Genomic DNA, 25,457 nt, shown 5'->3' on the forward strand with positions numbered 1-25,457 from the left:
GGAGGCATTTTTCCTAGAAATAAACATCTCACATGGCATCTAAATTACAAAATGAATGCTGGCTTTAAGAAGAAGAAATAAAAAAAAAAAGCTGTAACAATGTTCCAGAAGCAGAAACATTCTCAGAGCCTTATAAACATTCTGAGGAAAGGACCTCTATTTTTTTATGATACAACATCACCTAATAGATCATATCCAAAGGGAAAATTTACTCAATTATGTAAATACCTTCCATATTTGCTTTTTGTCTGTTGATTTTTTTTTCCTTTGGCTTTCCAGCTGTCTGCTTCATTAACAACTACATACACTATCAAAAGTGGCTTTCCAGAGAAAAAAGTTAGTATGATTAAAGTGCACTTCCCAGCACAAATTACTGCAAGAATTTTTAAATATACTTTGCTGGAGAAGACACCTATATTCTCAACTTGATAAAGGAATAACATGTTCTGAGTATAACAGTGCACACCTCAATGAGATACCTATTCCTTGCTCCCCTTGCTCCTGGAGCATCAGTTTCCAGCTTGATTGTGCTTTTATATTAAAAAAGTTGATACCTGCACATTTATGTTCATGGATTGCTGCTTTTACTACACAAGACTAATATTCTTCCCTGAGCTACAGGATTCCCATGAAGTGGCTTACAACTGTAGGCACTTGCTGGAAAACTTAACTGATGCACAAAGACTGCACATTTAGCCTGATTTCTTCCATGTAAAGGCCATTGCACTCAGCAGGGTTAGGTAACAAACTCTTCTTGTCATCTCTGCAAACATCAGGACTGACCTGAGGCAGACTACCATAGCTACAAGAGCTGGGATTGAACGTCTTCCAAATTGACCCTGAGTGACAATCCCTGCCAGAAAAATAACAGTAAGGTATGTGTGAAGACAGCCTTCTGATGGAGTTCTTAAAATATTACTTGACCTAAAGCCAAGAAAAATTTCCAGTGCTATCTCATCAGCTGCCCCAAATTTTAACATTTACTTTCCAAGCATTTCAGAAAGTTTCTTAAAGCTTCCCTTCTTACCTTATAAATTCCTTTATAAAGCAACTTCTACTCTATACCCAGAGTAATAACCAAACAAACACAAGCAGTGACTCTGCAGCGAGTTTTTGTGTCTTCTCCACCCTGAATTCACCTTTAACTGATTAAGAAGCAACCACAATTGTACAGACCCCAGTCCAGATGAGCCTCAGAACTGCACTGTGGCACTGCTCTAAAGCCCTGTCTTCTACACAGCAGTTTGGGCTTGGATCCTGCACCACACTTCTGTAAATTTGTGTCAGGAAGTTCTGACCTTGTCACGTTGTCACTTCATTCAATCTTGCAGGTTTTTATGTAACACTACACATTTTCTGCTCACATGTCAACTTTAACTGTCAAAATGCCTGGGCTGTTTCCTCACTCGGCTTAAGGAATACAGGTTACAATTCCTTTCTCCTTGCCTATCCCACAAAATAAGCTCACTGACCAGTGTGCCTGGGAACACTGCAGTGCAGGGGGAAGAAGATGCTTCAAGCACACAAGGGCAATCCACAGACATCCTCCACCACCTACAGAATAACTGGTCAGCTGAAATGGCTCTGCAGAAAACTAGCTTCCACTGAAAGACCACTCAGAGAAAATCAGTGCTGTTTTCCCAAAGCTGTTTATCTTTTTTTTATAGAAGAAAAATTTAGTTCTTGCACAAGCTCTTCATTTTTCTGTCACAAAAGTGGTAAAGTATTTAAATATCAACATAGCCCTAATGGAGACATTCCTGATTGTCCAACTAAAACCAGTTTCTTTAATAGCTGCCCTGACATCACTCTGTGTCCTCACGAGCTGCTGCACTGCCCTGAGCCTCTGTTCTTCTTCATGGGCCTGCCAAGCCTGTGCACAAACCCTTTTTAGCTGAGCTGCCAATATGTATCACGGGAGATTCAGTCTGGCAAAAGGCAGAATGCCTGAAGCACCTGAGTTTTGAGTGCCAAGAGGCACCCCAGGAACTGAAGAGGCAGGACAGAAACACCACATTTGGAATTTCAGAGTTCTTTCTGTCTAAATGAAGTGTTGTTATTCTTTTCAGCTTTAATTTCGGGATTGTTTATGCCCTAAAATATTTCATGCAGTGGCTAAGCACAAGCAATCAGTACCAAAACCATTGAAATTTTAGTTTTTATGAGGAGAGAATAAAGTCATTACATCCTTTCTCATTTGGGGTGGTTTGCATGATACCAGCAGTTCAAACTTCTAGTTAAATTTGTGCTCTACCTTGGCCATAGGTTAAGAGATAAGTGCCCCTTCAAACTCAGAATTTTCTTAACTATTCTAGACTTCATTTCAACCCCCCTGAAGAAATCCTACCTCTCCATCTTTCATCAGGATAACACAGCACTGCTGTGCGATTCAAGAGGTTACACTGCAACATTTAATTGAAATTAAAAATAGAAAGACATCCAGCTGAAAAACACTTACAGGCTCTGTTAAAGTTGTATCTTTTTCCAGGAACTGTACAACACAATAGGCGAGCTGGAATGTAAGTCATATGGTTATTTAGTTTAAGCAGACACTGTTTGGACATTGCAGCATTACTAAGTATCACAACTTCTAATGGAAGCACTTCAGATTATGGGGGGGAACCCAACCCAAGACACCCCTACACAGCCATTTCATATTAGTCCAAACTAAACAAAACAGCAATTAAAGCAGCAAGATATACAGACCTGCTCTATCTTAAAAAAAACTTCCTGCATACCAAAAATCATCTTTACTTTTCAACCTATTTTTAAGCTTGGCAGATATTTCCCTAACTCAAACCCCATATCCAGACAGACTTTCCTTAACTCCTGTATTAACATTACAAAGCTATCACTTTCAAACATCTATATTGGGATAAAAAAGGCCACACTTCCAGTGAAAAGCAAGTTGTAACACAGGTTTGATTGGGCACACACTGCACATTGCTCAGGTACCAGACATCTACAGCACACAACATTCAGAGTTAAGATTACAAGTGAAAGAATGTGAACATATTCCAAGGCCATAGGAGGGCAGGCAGCTGCAGTCCAGCTGAGTGCCCTGTCCCAGTGCAGCAAAGGCCAACAAGTGGGAAGGTGGAAGGAGTGGGGAAGCATAATGTGATTAAGTGACCAGTATTGCTGTCCCAGCCTCTCCTGGTTTCTGTGCCTGCTCAGGCCAAAGATATTAAATGTTATTTAATTACTCAGAGTTTAGTTATTGAGCACATAGTTGAGTAAGTAAACAACCATCCCATGCAGAAACCATACAATAATCCTACTGCTGAACTAGTTACCATCCTAGATTGCATTAAGACTGATTTTAAAAAGTCACAGTATTTCACAATATGAAGCAAAAATATGTAATAACATTTCAGTACTCAAGATGCTTGAATTTAAGCATTCCCTTTCTTTTTTTAATCTGTTATGCCAAAGTAGACAATTACAATGCTGTAATTGCAACAGGTCTAATTTGTTTCTTTTGTCCTTAGGCTACTGATACATTTGTACAGATTCAAAAAATAATAAATGTCACACATTAATCTCATAAATCCCATTATACATGTATATTCAGTACAGCAATGCTTTACTGTTCAAAGACACAAAGACTCAAGCTTAATTCATCTCTAAGGCTTTAACTTTTAAGGGTAGGCTGTACTTTACTCAGCAACAAAGCAACCAGGTCACATGGGATTACAAAGCAGATGTAACACTCTGGGATAAAATGAAACACACAGTGCTGTGTGTTCACCCGTCACCAGCGTTTTGAGAAGTGGCCTGGTCAGCAGGACAAATGCTGCTTTCAGGTACATCTGAATTAATAGGGCCCTTTCAGTAGCCATCAACTGGATTAAATGCATCCCAGAGAAAAAGGGCAGCTTGCTGCTCTCATCTGTCAGTGAGGACACCTTTGGGAGGTGACTGGGCCCTTTCATTTCCCTGACTCATTTCATGGAGCAAACAGGCAATAAACCACAAAGACAAGTGACTTGATTAATTTAAAACTTCATATGAGAATTAGGAATTAAGTCAGATCTTCACTTGATCCTGTTTGTAGGCTATTATACAGTCATAATGATTTCAGTTTAATTAGAAACCCATTTTCATGTATCTTTAGTCTGTGTGGAGCTGTATTAGTGAGCTAAGTTACAAAAGCAAATTTTAATTAGCCATAGCAGAATTACTTCCAAGTTTGCATCAACCATATCCAATACTTGAAGTGCCATATGTCTGGAAAGGATACAGATTATTCCTCAGATGAAACGCTGACTGTCTGTGGCAAGTATAAGAATCAAAGTCAGTTGAGGAACTGCAGCATTCTGACAGCATGTCATGGATCTACATAATTCCTGGCTGATCCAGAGAGCTACTGTGCATTTCTGCCATTTATAAATGGCAACAACATTCTACCTCCCACCCCTTCACTGGTGCAGCTTCAGAAAGAAAAAAACACCTCTGAAATAAATACCTGGCCATACCCAAGGTTCCTTTACATGCAGCATTTAAGTTACATAAAGGAAATGACAACAGCACAAGGTCCTGGGATTAAATGAAGTTTAAAGTGTGACAAGACAACAAGCAAAAAAGCTTCAGTTGGTAAATCTTTGACTCACTGGTACATTCTTTCACTTGTAATATATGCCAAATATTATTTCAAAATTAACATTTAGATATAAGACCTGGAAGACTTTTTTAAAAAGTGGTTGAATTTGCAAATATTTTGGAATATTGATATTATAACACAAAGTGCTTTAAATTTCACTAGTTTCAGATGCAAATACAAAAAACCCCACCACTCTTAAAAATAGGCAAAAGCTTACCTGTGCATGAAACAAAGCTAATCCCTTTGCAGTATGCATGGGAATCAGAACTTTCATAAGGAACTGTTTGTGTTCTGCTTTCAGTGGCAGTGCAAAACCATTGATAATACTGAAAACATGAATAAGCAGGATTTATTTTTATTAAAAAAATATTTTTTTTTCCTAGCAAGTCAAGAATTTCTCTAAGTTCAACTGAAACTCCATTTCTGATTGTTTTTAAACCTGATTATTTTGAAGTCATAAAATAGCTCTACATGCGCACAACCTTTAAAATGCTGGTATCATAAGTGTTTAGACTCTTGGTAAGGAATACCAGAGAACCACACTAGAAGATAAATAATACTCATTAGATGGGCTGAAGTAGTTTCATCATGACCTCCATTAAATAAAATAATTTACAGCAAGTCTTGCTGTCTAGTTGTAAAACTAATTGCATCAGGAAGTTGATCCATGTCACCCACAACCATTAACAACTTGCAGGGAAAAAAGAATAGATGATACAGTTTTAACAGTGCACTTTTAACGCTTGTTTTGAGATTTTTGAACAACCTTTCCCTTCAAAAACAAAGTTTAAAAGCTGTCTCATTGATTCAGTCATATTTAAGAGTTGATGAGCTATAGAACAGACAAAGTCCTTCAGGAAAAGGTTAGTTTCTTTTGCCCCTGAAATTTTAGACAAATCTGAGAAAATAATGGGATCCCTATCACTTGATTTTTCATGAAGATTTGTTCCACAGTAACTTCACCACATTTGTATTCTCAGACCAGTAATACAATTTTCCACCACGAAACGCGTGACAGTTTTGGAAAGGCACTAAAAAAACTACCAGAGAAAAACTTCAAAGTTAAATTGAAGTTAGTGAAATAACATGCAAAAACAAAAATGGTAACTAAAAAGTCCTAGCACTTGTAAGGCTTTCCTGAACAGAACTGAAGGAAAACCAGCCTGCTGAAGATTAAAGCATTTCATTCTGCATGAGGGCAAAAGTTAACATTCATTTTCTGAATCAAAGAACAAGTCATCTATCAGGTAGAAGATAAGCAAGAGTAGAGAGGTCTGACAAACAAGTACCCTTGAGAAACATTTTTTGCCTGTCATCTTTAAAACTTGCACTGAAAAAAAAAAATAATTTATTCTGTGTCCTAATTTGATATTCATGTGGTAACCCAGACAGTATTAGATTATCAGTGACTGCACTTCATCACTCATTACTGTAATAATTCTCTGCCCCCTCCATTCCCAAAGCAGAAAAGCTGAAGCAAACATTCACAATAACATTTTTTATTTCTTCTGTGATATCAAACTTACCTTCCTAATATCTCAAGAAGTTCAGCAACACCATTGAAGTGTTCTGTTTCATATATAAACCTGTTACCAAAAAAGACAACCATCAAAAATTGCCAGCGAGGATCAGAGATTCCAAAGAAATAACCTTTAGTAAGTTTCAGATATTTGAAAGCAAGATCACAGAACAAACACACATCTTTTATTTCAAGAATAAATCATTGCAGATCCAGACTGTGAAGGCAAGATAAAATATTCCTCAACCTAGTCACACACACAGAGCATACCTGAGGAAAATGTTGTTTATCTGTTTCCTGATGAATGCTCTTAAACCAAGGAATTTTCCATAAATTCTATGAAGAACTGTCTTTAGGAAATCACGTTCTCGTGGGTCTTCACTGTCAAAGAGCTCCAACAACTTTAAAAATTAAATTGAAACGCATTACTTTTGAGAGTCCAAAAACTTTGTTTTGTTTCTACCTGACTTGAATTTTATCTTTAATTTACAAGTTTACATTAGGAAAAAAATGCTGTACATTTTGTTTAGATGTCAATAGTAGATTTTCAAAATTACATTTTTAATACAGTTGATTTTTTCTAATAAACCCATCAACTTAATTCCTTTCCTGTGTACAACAGACACTGAAGTCATTCAGTTACTATTATACTATCAAAATAAAAATGTAATTGCCAACATGAGATCATCAAACTGCAGGTAAGAGGTTTACACTTGTTATTTAAGAAATCAGAATGAATCAAATCCATATATTTACAATTTCTTAATCAAAATCCTTTACTGCTTATCTCGGAACAGCACATGTGTCCTGATGGCCAAGCAAAAGCATTCCCACACTAGAAATTTTACAATTAAGGAGGGGGTCATAGAATAAGCACAAGATATGCAATTATTAACCAATTCCCTATTAATACAAACTAGATGCTGCAAGAGGCTAACAAAACTTTCTAGAAGAAAAAAAGTGCGTGGAAAGTTTTCCAAGGACACAGAAAAGACCATGCTCATTCAAAGACATACAATAATATTCCAATCACATTATAGACTACAATTTTTGTTCTTTTTTTTAACAGTGCATGCCCAAGCAACAGCATATTCAGAAATGTTAGCTGTCTTGAGCAAAGTCAGTAACAGCTCAAGCAGTCACCAGAGTCTCCTGCTCAGGTCTCTGCTTAGGTATGTCTGTACCAAGCACCAGGGACTGGAAACAGCTGTTCAGGAACTTGGTTCAGGCTCATTTCAATTTTATATTTAGCAGGAATTTCTCAGGGTCACCACTCCACGTTTTTTCCCATATATAGCTAGCTGTTGGTTGCATTGTCTCTATCTTGTACTCTAGAGAAAGATCAAGTGAAATGTGAGGAACAAACTGCAATGCTGCTCTTAAGGACCACAGGTCAATTGGTAAACTGGATACCCACAGCCAAGAGCTCACCAGGACCTTCAGGCTTAAATTTTGTGTGTAAGTTGAATAAAATTGAGAAGGAAACACTAATAAACAAGAACAGTAGAACCAGAAAATAAGTGGAAAAATGCAGTCACTGAAGGTAGGGAAGGAAAGCATCCATCTTGTTTACTTTTCATTGCTGTGTTGTGATGGCCTGCCATGAAGCACTCACTCTTCACACACTGAGCAAACAAGTAAAAAAAATTTGGCAAACAAATATTTTGGCACAGAGAAAAGAATTCCCACTGAATTCACCTTGAACCAAAAATTGTTATTGCATTCTACACTGTATTTCCCTGAAATCTCACTTTATTTTCTTGCTCATAGTTGCTTTCCATGGTAAATTCCAATTACTTTCCTAAGTACAGTAAATTCACGAATACAAGCCGCACTGAGTATAAGCCGCATCTCTGGGTGTTGGCAAATATTTCGGTTTTTGTCCATAGATAAGCCGCACACGAATATAAGCCGCTCTGTCGTTCGCAGCGAGGACCCGCGTGCAATTAGTAACAGAACCGCGGGAGGGCGGGGTTTACTGGCTGAGCTAAGGCTGTGCAGGCTCGGCCCGCTAGGGGCCGCTGACGGGGCCAGGTGGCCCAGCCCGGCGCTGCCGCTCGGGGCCGGCCGCCGCTGCCCCTGGGCTCGGTCACCCCGGGTCGGCGCTGCCCCGCGGTGGCAGGCAGGGACGGAGCTTCCCCCGCTCCTATGGCAGCGGCGGCGGGCGGGGACGGAGCTTTCCCGCGCCCGTGGCGCCGGCGGCGGGCGCGGACAAAGCACCCCGCCTCCTCCCCGAGCCGCGGCAATGGCGGCGCGCGCTTCCCGCCCCCCCCCCCCCGGGCCGCGGCAATGGCGGCGCGGGGCTCCCGCCGGCTCCCCGAGACGCGGCAATGGCGGCGCCCCCCACCCCGTCGGCTCCCGGGGCCGCGGCAATGGCGGCGCCCCCCCCCTCCTCCCCTGGGCTGCGGCAGAGGAGGGAAGAAGAGAGCTCTCCCGCCTCTCTCCCCGCCCCCCGTGCTGCCTGCAGGGAGCCAGGGCAACACGGTAACACTGTAACAATTGCGAAATGCCGGCTTTTACTGGCCGGTGCTTGGCTCGGCACTCTGGCTGGCACGTCTGGGGTTGTAAATGTCAGAAAATTATTCACATATTAGCCGCACCCGACTATTAGCCGCACTTCCGGGTTTCCACCAAAATTTTTGTCAAATTGCTGCGGCTTGTATTCGTGAAATTACTGTAATTGCTTACTTGTTTTTCCTTCCATGGTTAATACACGATAGCAAAGAGAATTTACACTATCTAGACACAAGTAAGAAGGTGTTGAAACACATTTTATGCGCAATAAGTACGTGAACTTTTTACAAGAAAAAAGTTTGCTGCAAGTTTTCCCATGGTAAAATTATTTTAAAAAAACAAACATAGAAGGACTATAAAAATATGGTTACCACATTGCTGATTTCACTGGAATTAAGCTACAAATCATGAAAAACACAACTTTACAAATTCCAAGTACCTTGCATTGCAAAGCACTGAGGTTGGTATCTGAAAACAAAGTGTTCCTGAAGTTACATACATAGAGCCCCTGGGGCATGATATGCTGTTCATCTAGTGTTTGACAGAAACCACTGCTGCAACAACTGAAATTTACCCTGTGACAACAGGAAATCTTTAAGAGTCCATTTGATAAATTAAGCTCGAGAGGTGATCTTTAAATGCCACTTTCAACTTTAGAACTCCCCTCTTACCTGCTGTACAAATCTCTGGTCAATGAATCGCTTCGCAATGCTGGGCTGAAAATCCGGGCTCTCCAAAAACCTCAGGAAAAACTCATACACCAGCTACAAACGTGGAAATGAACATTCTGAAGTTAGCAAGTACACAGGAACACAGATCTCAGCCTTCTCACCACCACCAAAGTCAATGGGACTATTCATGTGCTCAAAAAGTACAAAAGGAATCAAAGCCTAACGCATCCCCGCTTAACCACAGCTTCTACTGGAATTTACTGAAAGAATTATGGTAAGTACCCAGAACACTTTAATTCCCAGAAGAGTCAAAGCTTAATAAATAATCTACTGAAAATACCACTAGTGGACAAAAAACAAGTTCTAAATGTTACATTCCTGCCATGTTAAGAAGTATTACAGAGAAATAGGTTAACAAACATTTAGCAGCACTGAGAGTTAAATTAAGTGTTCTAACGTTACATAATTCCTTAAAGAGATGAAGAAAAATCTAAGTGTTCCTGAAATTAAGTTTTGACCACAAACTCTGAAAATGAAGTTGTATTAAAACAGCTGAAGGAATTCATAGAAACCAAAAGAGATCAGATTAAAATTAGGTTTCTATATCCTGGAAATTCAATTATAATATCCATTATGGCTTGTAGCATATTATTTCTACTTAGTTCAAGTTCCTATTTGCTACAATCCCACAATGCCCAGAGATAAAAAACTTGACAGGAGATAGAGGTACCAAAGGTTCTGGGGTAGCAGAGAGTGGCATGAAGAGGCCAGAGCACAGGTCCCATATTTTGGGACTTATCAAAAGTCCAAGACAAAATATTTCCATAACAATGGCAGATTAATGAAGTAGACAGAAAACATCTCTTCACTAAGACAGAATTGAGAGGAAAGATGCCTTATGTTTAGATTACATTCAGAGCTGTTTATGTTCCCAATGCTTATTTTGTAACTCCATATAATTAAACAACTGATTAGCAATAATACTACAGTGCAATTTAGGTACATGATGCCATCACTAACTGGGCTTTAAAATAAAACCCACACAGAGCAGTGCTCATACTCACAGGCATGAATTTCAATTATTGCCACTCTGAGTACTTCACTAAACTGAGAGCCAGCACCTGAGTAATTCATAGTGATAATTAGGAATCTCACTTCAGAGAAATGCACAACAGTAAGAACTTTCATGTAGAACATTTGAGCTGACAGTGACTTATGCATAGCCTCAAGGAGGGTGTGCTGTGCCCCCTCTGTAAGAAGAGCTTTTCATATCAGCAGTTTACATAGGATGACAAGATTGTTAGGGCTGGGAGGGATCTCTGGAAATCATCTAATCCAACCCCACTGCCAAGGCAGGGTCACTTAGAGCAGGTGACAGAGGAACAGAAGGGGTTTCAATGTCCCCAGAGAGACTCTGTGACCTTCCTGGGCAGCCTGAAACAGTGCTCTGCCCACCCCCAATGTAAAGTTCCTCATCTGTTTCACTGTATGGCCATTACTCCTTGTCCTCTCACTGGCACCATCCTCTTGGCATCATAATAGACAACCCAATAGCAGAATTTTAAATGTTACCATACTCCATCCTCTGTCTTAGAAAGGGCTCAACCACGGCTGTTTAATATCTCCACACAGACAGTGGAACTGAGAGCACCCTCAGCACATCTGCAGGTAACACCAAACTGAACAGGTGCCTTGAGCAACCTGATCTCCAGCCAGCTGTCTCTTCTCATTGCAGAGGGCTTGGACTAAGGTGATTTTTAAAAGTCCCTTCCAACCCAAACCATTCTGATTCTACTGATCTTTTCCAAATTAGCAACTAGACAAATTCATATAGAAATGGGCAACATATGGCCAGAGGGAGGTTATATAGCACAGCTTCATAGGGATTAATTTTGGAATTTAATTTAATCTGAGATTTCTGTAATTAATTCCTACATTAAATATTTCTATCAGTGACAACAACAAAGAACAGCCATGTGTGATAACTGCTTAGACAATGCCACAATATTAGAAGCTACCACCAGGGGGAAAATAGAAAAAAAGGTACATCAGGCTACCAACAAGAAAGGACAAGTTGACCCTGAAGTCCTGGAAGAATAAATACAGGATGAAACGCAAAGATTGCAAAGTCACAGCTGGAGTTCCAAGAAAAAGCTCTGCTAAGGATTTGCAAGCCCTTAAGCTGAGAAAGGGTTAACCATAGGATGACTAAGATCCATCCTCACAATGAGGCTATGGAAGTGACAGATGAAATCCTAGGATATTCCAGGAAGACACTGACAGCACAGAGATGCACAGACCTACACATGCTTGAGGAAATTTATTAAAATCTGAAAGGATACAGAGAAAGAGCCACCAGAATTGTCAAGGGATAGAACACTTTTAAGAGTGAACACTAAATTGGCATATTTTGTTTTCCCTAAAGGACAGGGGAGGAAGGATAATTACGGCTTCTTTCCATAAACAGACATGGGTATCAAATAACTTTGGAAATTCTTGTGAGCCCTGGGAGATTCATGAAGGCCTCTTTACCCAGGGCATTTCAGGAAGCAAGCTGCAGTGGCCATTTCTGGATAACCCAAACTCCCACTCCTCCTGTATGCTAGTATTTGCCAACTTCAAAGGATAACAGCAACAATCAAACTAGGGGCACCAGAACTGATTCTGGCCACAACAGATCTGACCTAAAGAGACAGGCATGCTCAGCTTTCTAGAGTTTAACAGGAACATTACTTTTGGGAATACTGAATCAGGGGAAAGACGCCGGATTTAGTATTTTTTTTGTTCTCAAAACTGGTCTGCTTGGGTCAAAGAACTATGAAATACAGCTCCTCATGCTTTTGTGATTCAATCTTGCAGGAACCACTAGAATATTAGACTACCAATTCCACCAACTCTGCAACTCCCTAAGCTTCCAAATGCTCAGTGGCTTCAAATGCCAACCTGTCCAACCTACTTTGGCTGTTACAAACCATCTTGAGCACTGCTTTAAAGCAACATCTTTCAAGTGTCACTCGTTTTACTGAAGGTCTGGACTCTTTTGTTGTGACTACATACACTGGTAACTTACTTAGCAATTGTGTCAACAGATTCAAGCAGAGAAGAGTAGAGGTTCAGATTTTTTTTTCCCTCTCCCAGAAAACTGGCTACCTGACTGCCAGATCAGGATAGAAGCTGCAATTTGTTTGTAATTGATCTATCACAAATCACAGCCAGCAAAACATCCACACCTTCCTCCCTCTTAAGTAGTCCTTTAGACAATGACAAAAATAATTGTGTATTTTGCTGGGGAGGAGAAGGGTTGTGTACAGCCTTTCTTCCACACACAAAATCTGACATTTCCTTTGTGTTCCTGAAGGGCAGCACATGAACTGTAAAAGGACAGAGTGGGAAACACAAACTGTTGCCACTGTGCTGCATGGAGTGATGAATTCCAAGGACAGGATGAACAACAGACATGGGAGAGGGAAATCCACAACCAGTGACCAGACAGCCTGGCAAAAACTCCCTTGGAACAAAAGCAAGGAAGAAACTGAAAATAACATTTCAAATAATACCACAGGCTACAACTCTCATTCAGTTCCTCTCAGGTAAGCCTAAGGCTCAATTGAATTGATCACAAAATCTACAGGTCTTTTTCTATCAACTGGACTAGAGTTCAACTATGACCTAAAGTGAACTGAGCAAGTATTTACAAATTTTACCTATGAGACACAGGTTTTAAAAATCAGATGGTGCTGCCACTGACTACAAGAGACATCTGCTTAGCCCTTGCACCTTCCCACCCAACAAAGTCAGGTCCCTATCTAGTTCAGTTATACTCATCTCTTCTATAAATTAGAATCAGCCATACATAAGAAAATAATCATCACAGCCTTTAACCTGCAGAGCTATTTTTTGTGACAACTTAATTCTTGTTTGGTTTCAGTGTGAAATACTATGCTGAATATGTACTTTTTAGAGCCAATATTAGAAGCCCAGGTTTTAAATAAGACCATTTGCAGATGCATTAGAACTGTAATATTATAGGGACAGGGTAGCATTTTAGCTCTTGAGAGGAGAGAACAAATGGTATGTAGATGTGCAGCAGATTAACCTACTCACTGGTAGGAGCTGCTACTCCACTTTTCTTTTACAGATACTACTTACATAAATTCAGCAAAGAACTACCCCAGATATGTGCTTGGACATTTACAGCTTCTAAGAGTTAACTGAAAATAAAACAGAATTCAGCAGCATTTCAAGTAAATCACGTGATTGATACAGCAGTGCTATAAAAATCAGGAGATTGCCACAGAAGTCCAACAATGGAATAACCATGCAACTGTTACCAAACAATGTTGATATTGTAAAGTTTTTGCATGGAGGGAGGGAAAAGGGTGGGGAAGAAGGAGGGGATTTCTATGTGCTCAAAGGACAAATAAAGGCTATTACTCCATTTTTTGTTATTGCCACAAGAAACTGAACTGTTATTATTAACTTCTCCTTTATTGAAACAACACTAAAAAGTTGCTCAGTTGCAGAAAACAAACCTCTTAGGTGAAGAACATAAAATACCCACAGTTTTAAGCCATACATACACCAATACTTAACAGTACATCCCTCTGTTTAAAAAATAGTATTTAAGCCATTCAGAAGAGTTATATTCAGTCCTATTTATATATTCTAACAAAAGCACTTTTTTCCCTCTCAGGTATAAAAACTCAATTGTATTATAAAAGCAATTTTTTTGTTCTTAACAAAGGTACAAAATGATTTCTTGCCTTACAAGAAGGCTTGAAAGTAAAGGAATCACACACCTGTATGTGGGGCCATGAGGCTTCAAGAGTTGGTTCATCTTCCTCTGGATCAAAATCTGGGTTATCACTAGGTGGAAGTGTTCTGAAAATATTAGAACTAATCTGCAAGCAAAAAAAAAATTAATTGTATCACTGCTTATGCTTTCACAGCTCACACTCATTAAGGTACTGCATTTATCCTGAAATCAAATTAAACAAAATCATCTAAAAACAAGTAACATAAAAAATCACTAGCTCATTTTTTCAAAATTGCAAAATACAAATAGCCACAAGTCTGTAACACATCAGTGAAAATAGGAAAGTAACTTTTGTCTCAACTGCTTTACAAGCTTGTAGCTAGACATGATCATATTCCAGATTCTTTCCTGGAACTATGGAAGCAAAACAAAATTCAGCCTCCCTTATAAAAAACAATTTTTAACTACATGACACCAACATCTGTTTTTATATAAGACCACAAATAAAATATAACTAATGAATAATGATTTAAAGAGACCTCTCTCTATGTAAGTGAGAACATGTCTGTCATGTAAGGCAGACAATCCCAAAAATATATCTTATTTCTGTAGTTCTCCACTTTACTTGATGTCAAGGTATTTCTGTTTACATTTTTCACCATTGAAAATTTCAAGATGTTTCAAGGGTTTGGAAAGTTAGAAACACATAACCATTCTAGTTTTTCCATTTCACATAGTAGCTATTTTTTCCTAAAGTTACTTTAAGTTGCTTTTAGTATGATACAGTCACATCAAATCAATTTCAAAAGGACAAGTTTAAAAAGGTTTCTTCAAGGATTTTTGAAGTATATTAAAGTGTGGATAGAAGACCATTCAGATGTCAAAGGAAAAATGTCAGCTCTTGCACAAGATATAACACACCGGATTTAAATCCCAAACACAAACAAAAGAGAACAGAGTTCATTTCATTTCTGCATTTTCTTCCATTTTTTCAGGAACGAGACTTTTCCAATCACCTTTCAAACTCTTCCAGTCTTTTTGATCAAATCTGTTTCAAGTAGCTGCTTATCACCCAAGCCTACTAAGCACAAAAGAAACTGTTAGACAGTTTGCAGAAAATCCTCCTGCACATATCCCATGGAGTCTCCAAGGTGTTTGAAGAATCTAGCAAAAGGACTTTAGAAAGATACTGAAGTCACCCAGCTGGCTCTGCACATAAGAACCAGCTGCCTCATTAAACAAGATACACAGTTATTGCATAAAATGACTTTTCATTTCCTCCTGTGCCCTTTGTTCTGTGTCACTGTCTCCTGCTGGGACATGGCAAAGCTGTGGCACTGCTGTCCTGGACTGGAAGGGCAATGAAGTTCTCTGCGGATGGGCTCAGCTGTCTCAGAGTCTAATGCACAGGAAAAACAACAAAAAACAAAACAAAAGCCCAAACCAAATAAAACCACCCAAACAAACAACCCCACAAAAAACAGCACAGTTGTTCTTTAATGTTGTAAACACATGCGACTTGGGATTCCAAAACTCAAGAACAAAAGGCTGGGGGTGGGGAGAGGAAGGGGAAATAGGAGTCAGAGAACATCAATTTTAATCAAGCTCAACAACAAACATTACAATCCTGGTTCTCTTATTTGCTTTGTCTGCTCTTACCCAGTATTCAATAAAACCCTCCAGCACAAGAATCAGTCTCCTACAGAGAATGTTCTACCTCTGCTTGCAAGTGCTCTGGTAACATCTCCTGAAAACACTTCTTTTTCTTTCTAGATGCATCTTGCCCAACTGAGTTGGTCAGCCTTTAGCACAGAACCTCAGAGTAGTGACTAAGTTTCATGTCCAAAACAAAGCTACTAAATACACTTCTGTAGCAGAGACATGAGCAAGCCTCTCAGCCAGGACTTTGGAAAACCAATTGTATGATTTTTCAGAGTATTCAATACTTCCACCAGCACTATTCATCTCCTGAGAATACATGAAATTTAAAATAAATCTTAAACTCTTTTTACATACTAGCCTGTCTTCCAAAAGACTCTAGTTAAGTTACTTCGTTTGCAATACTTTTGCAAATTCTTCTCTATATCCTCTCATATTATTAAAAAAATTATTTTTCTTTCCTAAGTGGTGCCTTATCCCAAAACTGTGATTGCAGAAACACAAACCACAAAAGGTTTTTAAAGCTGGATAGATTTCCAGATAAATCTAGCACCAGTTTTTTAAATTAAATCTCAAAGTTTTCAAAAAATGACATGAGAAAATGTACCAGTTAGTGTACTGAGATACAGCAATTATATTTTATTAAAACAAAAAAGAAGAAAGTCCCTTATTGTCTGTACATTTGATCTAAACATTCGAAAGATACTAGGTTAAATTCCAATTTCTGACTGTGCAGGTTGAGATACCTGATTTCTTTTAAATTCTGAATTCACAACTCAACAGCCTGTTAGGACAATCTCATTACATTAGATTTTTATATGCTGCTGGGGAACAAGGCAAGGTTGATAGGCACAAAGAAATGAAGAGTTACATGTACTGAAGAGACATTTCTGTCATGTTCCCAAAACTGATAGAAGGTAGAACTTTCTAATTTCCCAGGAAGTTTTAAAACTTAAAATACTCACAATGCCAAACCCTAATTTCCTTTTAGCTTCAGAGTGCTTTGAACAGAGAATTTCCAAACAGAGAAGACACTAGTTTTAGATGACCCAGAACAGAGGAGCACTGAAGGCTGCTACACCTTCAAAACTATTTGTAAGCAAAACTCCTCAGCTGAAGGAAAATCAGGTTGCCCAGGGCACCAAAAAGACAACCTACAGCGTGTCCTGCACATCTGTTTAAACAAAGGCTTTTTTAAAATGATGTTGTTCCATCCTCAGTGGCTTGAAATGGCACAGGTACAATTTCAAGCTCCCTGCCTCAGGACCCAAGCAGAGCAGAGGCAGCCACAGGAGCCTGTGTGATATTTGGCTCAGCAGCCATCCTGCCAACAGAGACAGTGAAAGAAAGGAATGCCAGAGACCTCCTCACCTGCACAGACCTTGCCTACATACTGGTCAGAAACAACATCTTTTTTCCCTTCCTGCTACCTTTAAGGCATTGTTGACTCAGCCTCCCCACAGCTCAGGAGAATCCAAGGAAACCTGTTTGAAACCTGGGGCTGTTTCCTCTGTGAGCTGCAGAGGTGTCCCAGCCTAGGGAAACACAAGGGGCTTTGGAAAGAAATTGTTTCTGTTTCTGCCACTGCTGCCACTCCAGCTTTTTTCAGGAATTTTTTTTAGTCTGCCTGTCCTTTACTACCAGCCAGATGATAGCTGGATTTCATTAAGGCCATTTCAACTTTTTCATCCCAAAAACACACTTCCAACTCTGCAGTAAAACTCAAGTATTTTTTTTTCTTTTAATGTAGGAACCCTGAACAACCTAAAAACCTCAAACCCAAACAAAACGAAACAGTAACTTCAGTCTCATACAAGTTTTGTTACCAAGAAAGGCCTGCAGCCTGACACAGGTGTTATGTGGAGGAAGAGACAGACCCATGCAGATTTTTTTCTGGAAGCTGGTACTTCGTCCTAATTCACAGCAAAGGCCTTTTCTGCTGCCAGTTGCCAGGGAGATTAGAAATACTATTCAAGCTTGGAGGGATCTTTTGTCTCAAGCTCTCAAAAAGCTCTCACTGAGCATTTAAAGCTCTCACTGAGCTTCTTCACTTTCTGTCATTTTTTAGGGGAGGAAAGGAGATGGAAATTTGTTATGGAAGGAAAAACAAGCATCCACAGAATCCAATCATTTGCACAACAACAAAAACCTCAAAAGAACAGCTCGACACCACCTTATCTCCAAGAAAAGAAAACAACTCCAATATAAAAGAAAATCTCCCTTCAACAAGTACTATGGGCTAGTTAGTATATTCTTTCTTCTAACAAGGGGCTACAGAGGGCACACAGAATAAGAAAATACTGCAAGGATTCAGGCTTGCTGCCACCAGCAGCAAGAAAAAAAAAAAGAAGTCTGAGAAGAGGTGAACATACTTTGTCCTTTATTTTCTTGTGTAAAAAACATTTAGGACAGAAAACCAGGTCCTTTAAAAAATGAAACTATACAAAACCCCCCAGTGTCCTAGATTTTTTTTGTAAAACTTAATAAGCATCTGCTGAAACAGCCAAAACGATTAAAAGGGTTTCAATAATCCTAGCCCTTCAGTATTATGGCAAAACTTTCACTCTTGTTTACATTAAAGATCTGATCTTCCCTATAAGTTGCCCAGAAAAAAACCCCAACCAAACAACAAACAAACTACCTAAAAACAAAATGAAATGTAAGAAAAAACTAGTTTGTACTGTATAGAGAACTACACAAGTTGCAGGCTGTGTATTTGAACTGCTTGCTCTACTTATGTTCCTGAGAGCTCTTTTAAAGTCAGCATTTTATCTATGTAAACTTCACCAAAGTTTAGAGAACCATTAACATAAATGCATGGGCACTAAAGCCATTGTTTTTACATTTCATATTTCTAGGAAAAAAAAAACTTCAGATTATTCTCACGTGTCTTTCAGCTGCATTCCCTGTGCATGGAGTGAGTACAGGCAGATCAAAAACATTACTTAAGTAGCATTTGAAAATGCACATAAACACCTGGGAAAGTCAGCAGATAACAACCACAAATATTTTGCTCATTATTCAACAAGCCATTAGCAGCAATTGCAAGGGACAAGTCATCCCACGGTTTATAACTTCAGCAAACCACTTAGGCTACTCTAGCACAGCTCTCCAGGGCCAAAACAATAACAAACAGCCACATAAAGTATTTACAAAGTAAAGTTGCTTTCTTACACTGATAAACCTTTCTCCTGTCACCACCGCCTGCAGCAATCACTACCAGAAAACTTTAGCCTAACTCTCCACTGCCACTAGTAAATAAAGACAGGCAAATATTGCCATTTTCTGAAAGAAAACAACTTTAAAGCTTACCCAGACTGCAAGTACCTGCAGTGCACCAGTTCTTTCATGTTAATTAACCTGAATGCATCATGTTTCAACTAATAATTAAAACTTGCAAGTTGTTTGTTTTTACAAGCCGTTCTGAGCCAAGTTATCATTAACAAATTATATTACATTGTATAAGCAGAATAACCAACCACAATTCTGAGTAAAATGCCATTAGAGGTCATAAACTGATTAAGATATTTTATTAAAATTCAAACTGTAACAAGAGCATTCCACTTACCATTTTCACTATGTCAGCATATGCTGATTCAACAATCACTCCACGATTTGTTGAAACATATTCAACCAGTTCATTCAGTGTTGCTCTCTTGATTTCTTTGCTTTTCAGGTCTGACACAGAGTCCATGAAGTCAAAGAGCACACAACACTGTTGCAACTTCTGACAAAAAAGATCTTGCTGTTCATTGAAGGTGGCATCTATGAAAAAAAAACCAAAAAAACCCCAAACACTTAAGTAGAAGTAAACATAGGATTTCTAAATGTATTTTGTTGACAAGAATTTGCATAGCTATGACTTGCTTTTTTAATGGGGAGAAGTTGTGCTTCATAGTCAGCAAATAGCAAATTGTTGAGCAATTTTGTCAAAACTGAAAATATCTGTATGTTAGAATGGAACACCCACCATCCCCAGCTTTTGGTACATGGAAGAAATAATGGACAAAGACACGGCAGTAAATATATTTAACTGAATTAACTTTATTTGAAATACCTAGACATTAACAAGTCCCAGCTCTCCATCACCAAAAGTCATATCCAGAAGCAGTGCATCAAACTAACCTTTCATTCATCCGATTTGTCTCATTCTGTTGCCTAATCCTTTATTATGTAACCCGCTTAAAAGCTGTAAAATCTGCTTTGAAGGAACCTTGTCTTTTTACCCCAATGCAAAATGCTTCACATACTTTTGACATCATGTGATCAACGTTCCTCTGAAGAAAGAATTCCAATATTTCGAAAGGATTAATCCTGAATTTTAATGCTTTGGTCTAAATAATTTATGGCAATCTTAGTCATATAAGGGTTTTTCCAGATTTTTTGGCCTATAAAGACAATGTGTTTGGCTGTGACTTAGCATTTTCATTTTAGCATTCAGTACCTCTATAATCTGATAAACAGAATTCCTCCATTAGTGTTTCACATTTACTCTAAAAGAGATGGATTATCAAGCACTACACTCTTCAAAAATTTAATACATCCTTAATATGTTGTAACTGTTCCAAAGCTGCATGATCATAACAACCATAAAAAAGTCGTGGTTTTAACTGAAAACTTGGTTTAATGTGTCTTTTGCTCTTGTTTTCCACTGCTGATAGGGGTTCAAAGCCACTGCACCAATACAGCATCACCTCATCTATCAGCCAGCTGGCATTTCACTCACTCTGGTGAAAAAACAGTATTCCCAATTTTATCTCCAAATAAAGAATGCTCTCCCCTGATGAATTTTCAAGACTAGTCTCCAGCCTGACTGCATCCCTTAGCACCATTCATTCACTCCAGTACTGATACAAGTGAATACTGAAAATCTTAAGTCTTACTTTAAAACCTGAACAAATCATGAAAAATCTCACGCTTCTCTTTGATGTTCCAGAATTATTCTAAACCAAACTTCATTAAGTTTATACCTTTAACAGCTCACTCTGATAATGCCTGTTTCTCAAGTTTCACTTAGTGGCTGGAACAACAACAGCAGGTTTCATACTCGGTAGTTATCTGCCAGAACTCTTTGGTTTCCATAAGCAAAAAGCAATTGCTGAAATGGACTGACACACCCCCACTGTAACCCAGTGCTGGCTGTGCCCTGGCATCCAGGCACCAGAACACTGCATTGTGTTCCCTTTGCCCACCTGACAGCTATGATCCTATTAGCTGAGCACAACAACTTCAGGGAGCTTTGAGCCAGCAATCACTACCCCCTCATGAAGAACGATTCACGCTTCTGAATGTCAATTCTGCCATTTGAACCGTTCTCCTTTTGAACAGAAAACCTTGCAAGACGCTTGTTTCACTCAGATAACTACAAAGACACGAATTGTTACACTCTGCAAAGTAATGAACATCAGCTGTAAAAACATTTGTAAGTTATGTAACATTTCAGCTCAGATCTTCTAATATTCTACAGCGGATTGCATGAGTAAGTATTGTATCATAGCAACAAAGCAATAACAGTGACATGCTGAGGATAAAATCCAAAAAAGCCTAATTTAAGGAACCGACACAGGGAGGGCAGCTTTTTTTGTTGCTAGCCCCAAGCTGATAGCCAGACTAACACAGGAACCAAAACTAGCTTTATTTTCCCTCACTACAAACTATACTCCCAGTTACAAAGGTCCACAAGTGAGGCACAGCTAATACAGTACAGTTAGCTGATGATAAAAAAAAAAAAAAATTAAAAGTGAAGTATCACTAAGCAAAATTCACTAAAATGTTTCAAAAACCACCTGAATACTTCTAACCATGGTTCAAACAGACTGGACCTCAGATTAAAAGCCAGTAACTGGAATTCATACAGAATAACTAAAACATTTATTACCTTCCCTAGAATACCAAATAAATTCCCGCATTAGCCACTTCTAGCTGGACACCAGAGTAAAAGAGAATCTCTCCCCTGCCATGCATCAGCAGTCCATTTCATGAGCAACCTGATCTCTCTCAACTGGACGTTTGCTCAAATGAAAAACTGCCCATTAATCTGTTTTGTTACTATTAAGACATTTAAAGTAAAACCAAAGGAAGTATCTTCTAAGCATACATCCTTCCTTTGTACTTACAAGGGGAAACACAATTATTTTATCAACTTATTAGTCTGTCAGCTGCAAGAGATGAAAATTATGTACAACCCTGGCAAAAATAAGGAAACAAGAAAGCCATCTCTATTCTACCAGCACAATCTGTCTCCAAGTGCTCAATCCCTGCTTGACACATTGCACATTTGTCCCAGGAATGTTATGAAAGGTACCATGGGAACCACCAAGTGATTGAGGAAAATTTGTTTGTCAGATAGGGTTCTTAACTTTTCAAAGCCTTGCTTTTAACTATCCCAGCAGGGTGAAAGCTAGACAACTTTATACCACAACAAAATCATATCACAATAGTTTATTCTAGTTCTAGGAATAAAATAAACTGTGCCACCATAATTGCATAAACACTAGAGCTTTCAGCTTTAGTAGTTGACCAGCCCATGGCATGATTTTCAAACCAGCTTCAATCTAATATTCCATGAAGATTTACATCATACACATGGAGTTCAAGATAATTGCTATTCTTCAAAAACCCTAAATACCATAAAGACCACAGAAGACAAATTAAGTTCAAAGTAGACAGTAGATGCCTCAACGAAACAACCCTGAATCAAGCACGATGATGGGAAATCCTGAAGACAAAAATTTCACATCCAGCACCAAAAGAATTATTGCAAATTATGATCCATGATACTTTAATCATGACTTGCCTCTGGTCATTTCCATGATAGATAGGAGAGAGCTTGTACCTGATTAAAATACTTAATTGGATTGTTGAACTTCATAATACTTAAATTCTCCACAGACAATTTCTACTGTTTACAACTCCCCCCTGCATTACAGATAATGGGCAGGATAACAAAGGACAAAAAGTAGCAAACAATTGAAGTTTTTCCTGAGCAGAAGTTTTAAAATGTTGAAACGGCACGATTGTACAGATTTGTCTCTAAATTGAATGCTTTCAGATTTAAAAGGTCATCAATGCAAATCTAAGCATGGAATATTAAGAGGCTAATCTTTCTAGGGAAGGCCCAAGCAAAATATGGAAAGAAAAAGAATTCATAAGAGCTACCCCACTGGTACATAACTGGAGACAAAAACACACTACAACAATGTCTTCCTACAATATATGTATCTCTGTCATGTTTACAGGCCTTTCTCCTGGAAGGAAAAGAAAGATAATTCTCCCTTCTCAACACAATTGTTTACCCAAGACCTTCAAGTACAAAGCCAGAGAACCCAATATAATCCTCGATTCATCAGCAAAAACCAGACTCTAAATCCACAAAAACACTCTCAACTAGACAAAGTTCAAGTTCAAAATTCATAGGTTCCCTGCCAATAAAAAACAAACCCTCTCAAATATTCGCAAACATTTTTTTTTTTTAAGTCTCACTAATTAAATATTTCTACTTTTTCCTGAAAGAGCTACCACAGGAAGATGCAGAGGCCAGAGAAACAAACCCTCTGAAGGCAGTCCATACACAGCCCCTTCAAGCTTAGAAGACAATGATATTATAGAATGAAGAACCATATATATCTCCTTAGAACTTGGTGACAGCTCTACACTTCTACATAATTCCTTGACAAACTGAATACATGAAAAGGATCATGTCATAATTATGCTGCATTCCCAGTGGAAGTTTAGGATTTAGTCTCTGCTGTCTGGTTTCATTTACTGCACCGTATTCAGCTGTACTCAGTGGTGGAGGGATCTGCTGGAGCAGGATGAAGCCTTAACACTGACATGGAGAGAACAGGAGGTGGACTGTGAGACACACTGGCTTTGGTTTGGGGGCTTTTAATTTAAAGGAATCAATATTTTTGTACAGCCTGCTCCTTTCAGGAACATCATTAGTCTGAAAAGAAGGTAGTGTGATAAACTCTGCCCAACTTACATAAACCAAGCACAGGGAGCCCCATTTAACCTAAATTTAATATTTAGCTGTGTCCCAGAGAGCTCTTGTGTATGTGATTGCTGTGATCTCTCCATGCATCTGAGTGTCAGTGCTGACATTACAGACATGGCAAAAAACTGTTATTAGTTTTGGTGCAGTTGATGTTACAACAGGGCACAGAGTGTTCCCAGGTTCTCAGAAGATTCCATCTGCAGCTGGACAGGCAGCAAAGGCGTTGGCTGACAGAGATTGAGAGAGGTCTCTCTCCCTGCTGCCCCATTTCCCATTTACTCCTCCCTTCCCCTTCTCTGTTCCAGTCCCGTCCATCCATCAGCACTGGCTCTGGAGCTTGTCAGGCTCTTCCTAAGCTGCTTTAACTCAATAACATGGTCATATTAGTGAGGTGCAAATGGCTTCTGGAGGGGCCTGATGTGCATCAGCTCTGGCACAGGATTAGAGATGGGAGCAGAAGCTCTCTGCAGTGAGCTGCTAAGTTAGCTCACCATCTCTTCTGGAACCATATCATCCAAGTACTGAGGTATGACAACATGTACATAAGATTTTTCAGTTAGGTTAGACACTTTTGAGAATAATACATTTTGGATTTTGTGTTTGTTGTGGGGTTTGGTTATTTTTGTGGTTTTATTTTGTTTTGAATCACTTTAAGATCCTTTATAAATAAAAAAATGTAGCCCCTGTACACCTGGCTGCCCTGGTAGTACATAACATTCCCCAGTAACTCCATACACCCATAAGAGAAGTTCCCACAATTCCAGCTTTTGGCAGCTCAGCCACCCCACAGAAACTGATGGGGCTGCTCAGACAGTTCTGTGCAGCACTGCAGGCATCCAAGAAACTTTTCATCAACATTTTCAGGTTTTCCTCATGAAAAAATGTTAGTCACCCCAAGGAAAAAGCACTATTGGCAGACCAGGGTTGTAGGTTTTCCCTCTGCTCCCTCCAATCAAGAGTCAGAAGAATGTATTTCCAAATCACCTGTTACCCCAAAATCTACATCTGTTGCTAGAACTCTGGAAGGAGCTGAGTGAATTTTTCTGCATGTTGTCAGTAAAGAGAACTCTGACTTTGCAGGACAGATAAGGGAGTCAGAACAACATTAGGTATCTTAAAAGTTAACCAGCTCCTTATTCAACAGTAAGTTTGTTCACTAGAGATTTGGAAGACAATGAAGTAAAAATACATTTTCAGTCATTACTGAAAGGAAATATATACTACCTATGGCAGATAAACAAAAAACAAACCAAAACAAAAGCCCCACACAAAACAAACTAAAAAAGGACTTGGCACAGAATTGCCAAGTTGGTCAATCCTGTCTAGGACCCATGTGCTCACTCTAACATTCAACCTCTTCATTTCAGGACTGCAAAGGGGCAATCAAGATAACAAGCTGAGCTTCTCCTGTACATCCATTTTTAAGCAAACTATTCTGCAGATTGTCATCAGGCAAGACTTGCACACTATGTCACCCTCCACATGGTAAACCTCCAGTTTCTTTTGAAATAGCAAGAAGATCAGAAGTCTTGCTCATTGGAATATTCTGAATTTAAGTTTAATTCTGTGACACATGCCAGGGAAGGAAAAGGAAAAAAAAAAAAACCAAACCATATATTCAAAGTAAAACTAGGTGAGAATAATAATCAACAATTCTTTTTATTCACATACAGCACTGTGGTTTAGAGTTAGTTACAAGTCTAGACTACAAATAATTTTTAAGTCATGTAGTAAAAAGT

At 38.9% G+C, this 25,457-nt stretch overlaps 1 protein-coding gene across 1 annotated transcript in view; it reads right to left on the minus strand.

Annotated features, from left to right (window-relative positions):
• The window catches only part of PPP2R5A (protein phosphatase 2 regulatory subunit B'alpha), a 42,814-nt gene that overhangs the window by 5,824 nt on the left and 11,533 nt on the right, over nucleotides 1–25,457 (minus strand). Inside the window, exons 2-8 of the mRNA XM_033054091.2 lie at nucleotides 19,291–19,487; nucleotides 14,107–14,208; nucleotides 9,308–9,400; nucleotides 6,393–6,523; nucleotides 6,130–6,189; nucleotides 4,821–4,929; nucleotides 2,459–2,512 (exon numbers count right to left, since the gene is read on the minus strand). Of these exons, the coding sequence (XP_032909982.1) occupies nucleotides 2,459–2,512; nucleotides 4,821–4,929; nucleotides 6,130–6,189; nucleotides 6,393–6,523; nucleotides 9,308–9,400; nucleotides 14,107–14,208; nucleotides 19,291–19,487 (746 nt within the window). The remainder of the gene's footprint in view (nucleotides 1–2,458; nucleotides 2,513–4,820; nucleotides 4,930–6,129; nucleotides 6,190–6,392; nucleotides 6,524–9,307; nucleotides 9,401–14,106; nucleotides 14,209–19,290; nucleotides 19,488–25,457) is intronic.

The sequence above is a fragment of the Catharus ustulatus genome, chromosome 3, assembly GCF_009819885.2.
Source record: "Catharus ustulatus isolate bCatUst1 chromosome 3, bCatUst1.pri.v2, whole genome shotgun sequence".
Lineage (NCBI taxonomy): Eukaryota > Metazoa > Chordata > Aves > Passeriformes > Turdidae > Catharus > Catharus ustulatus.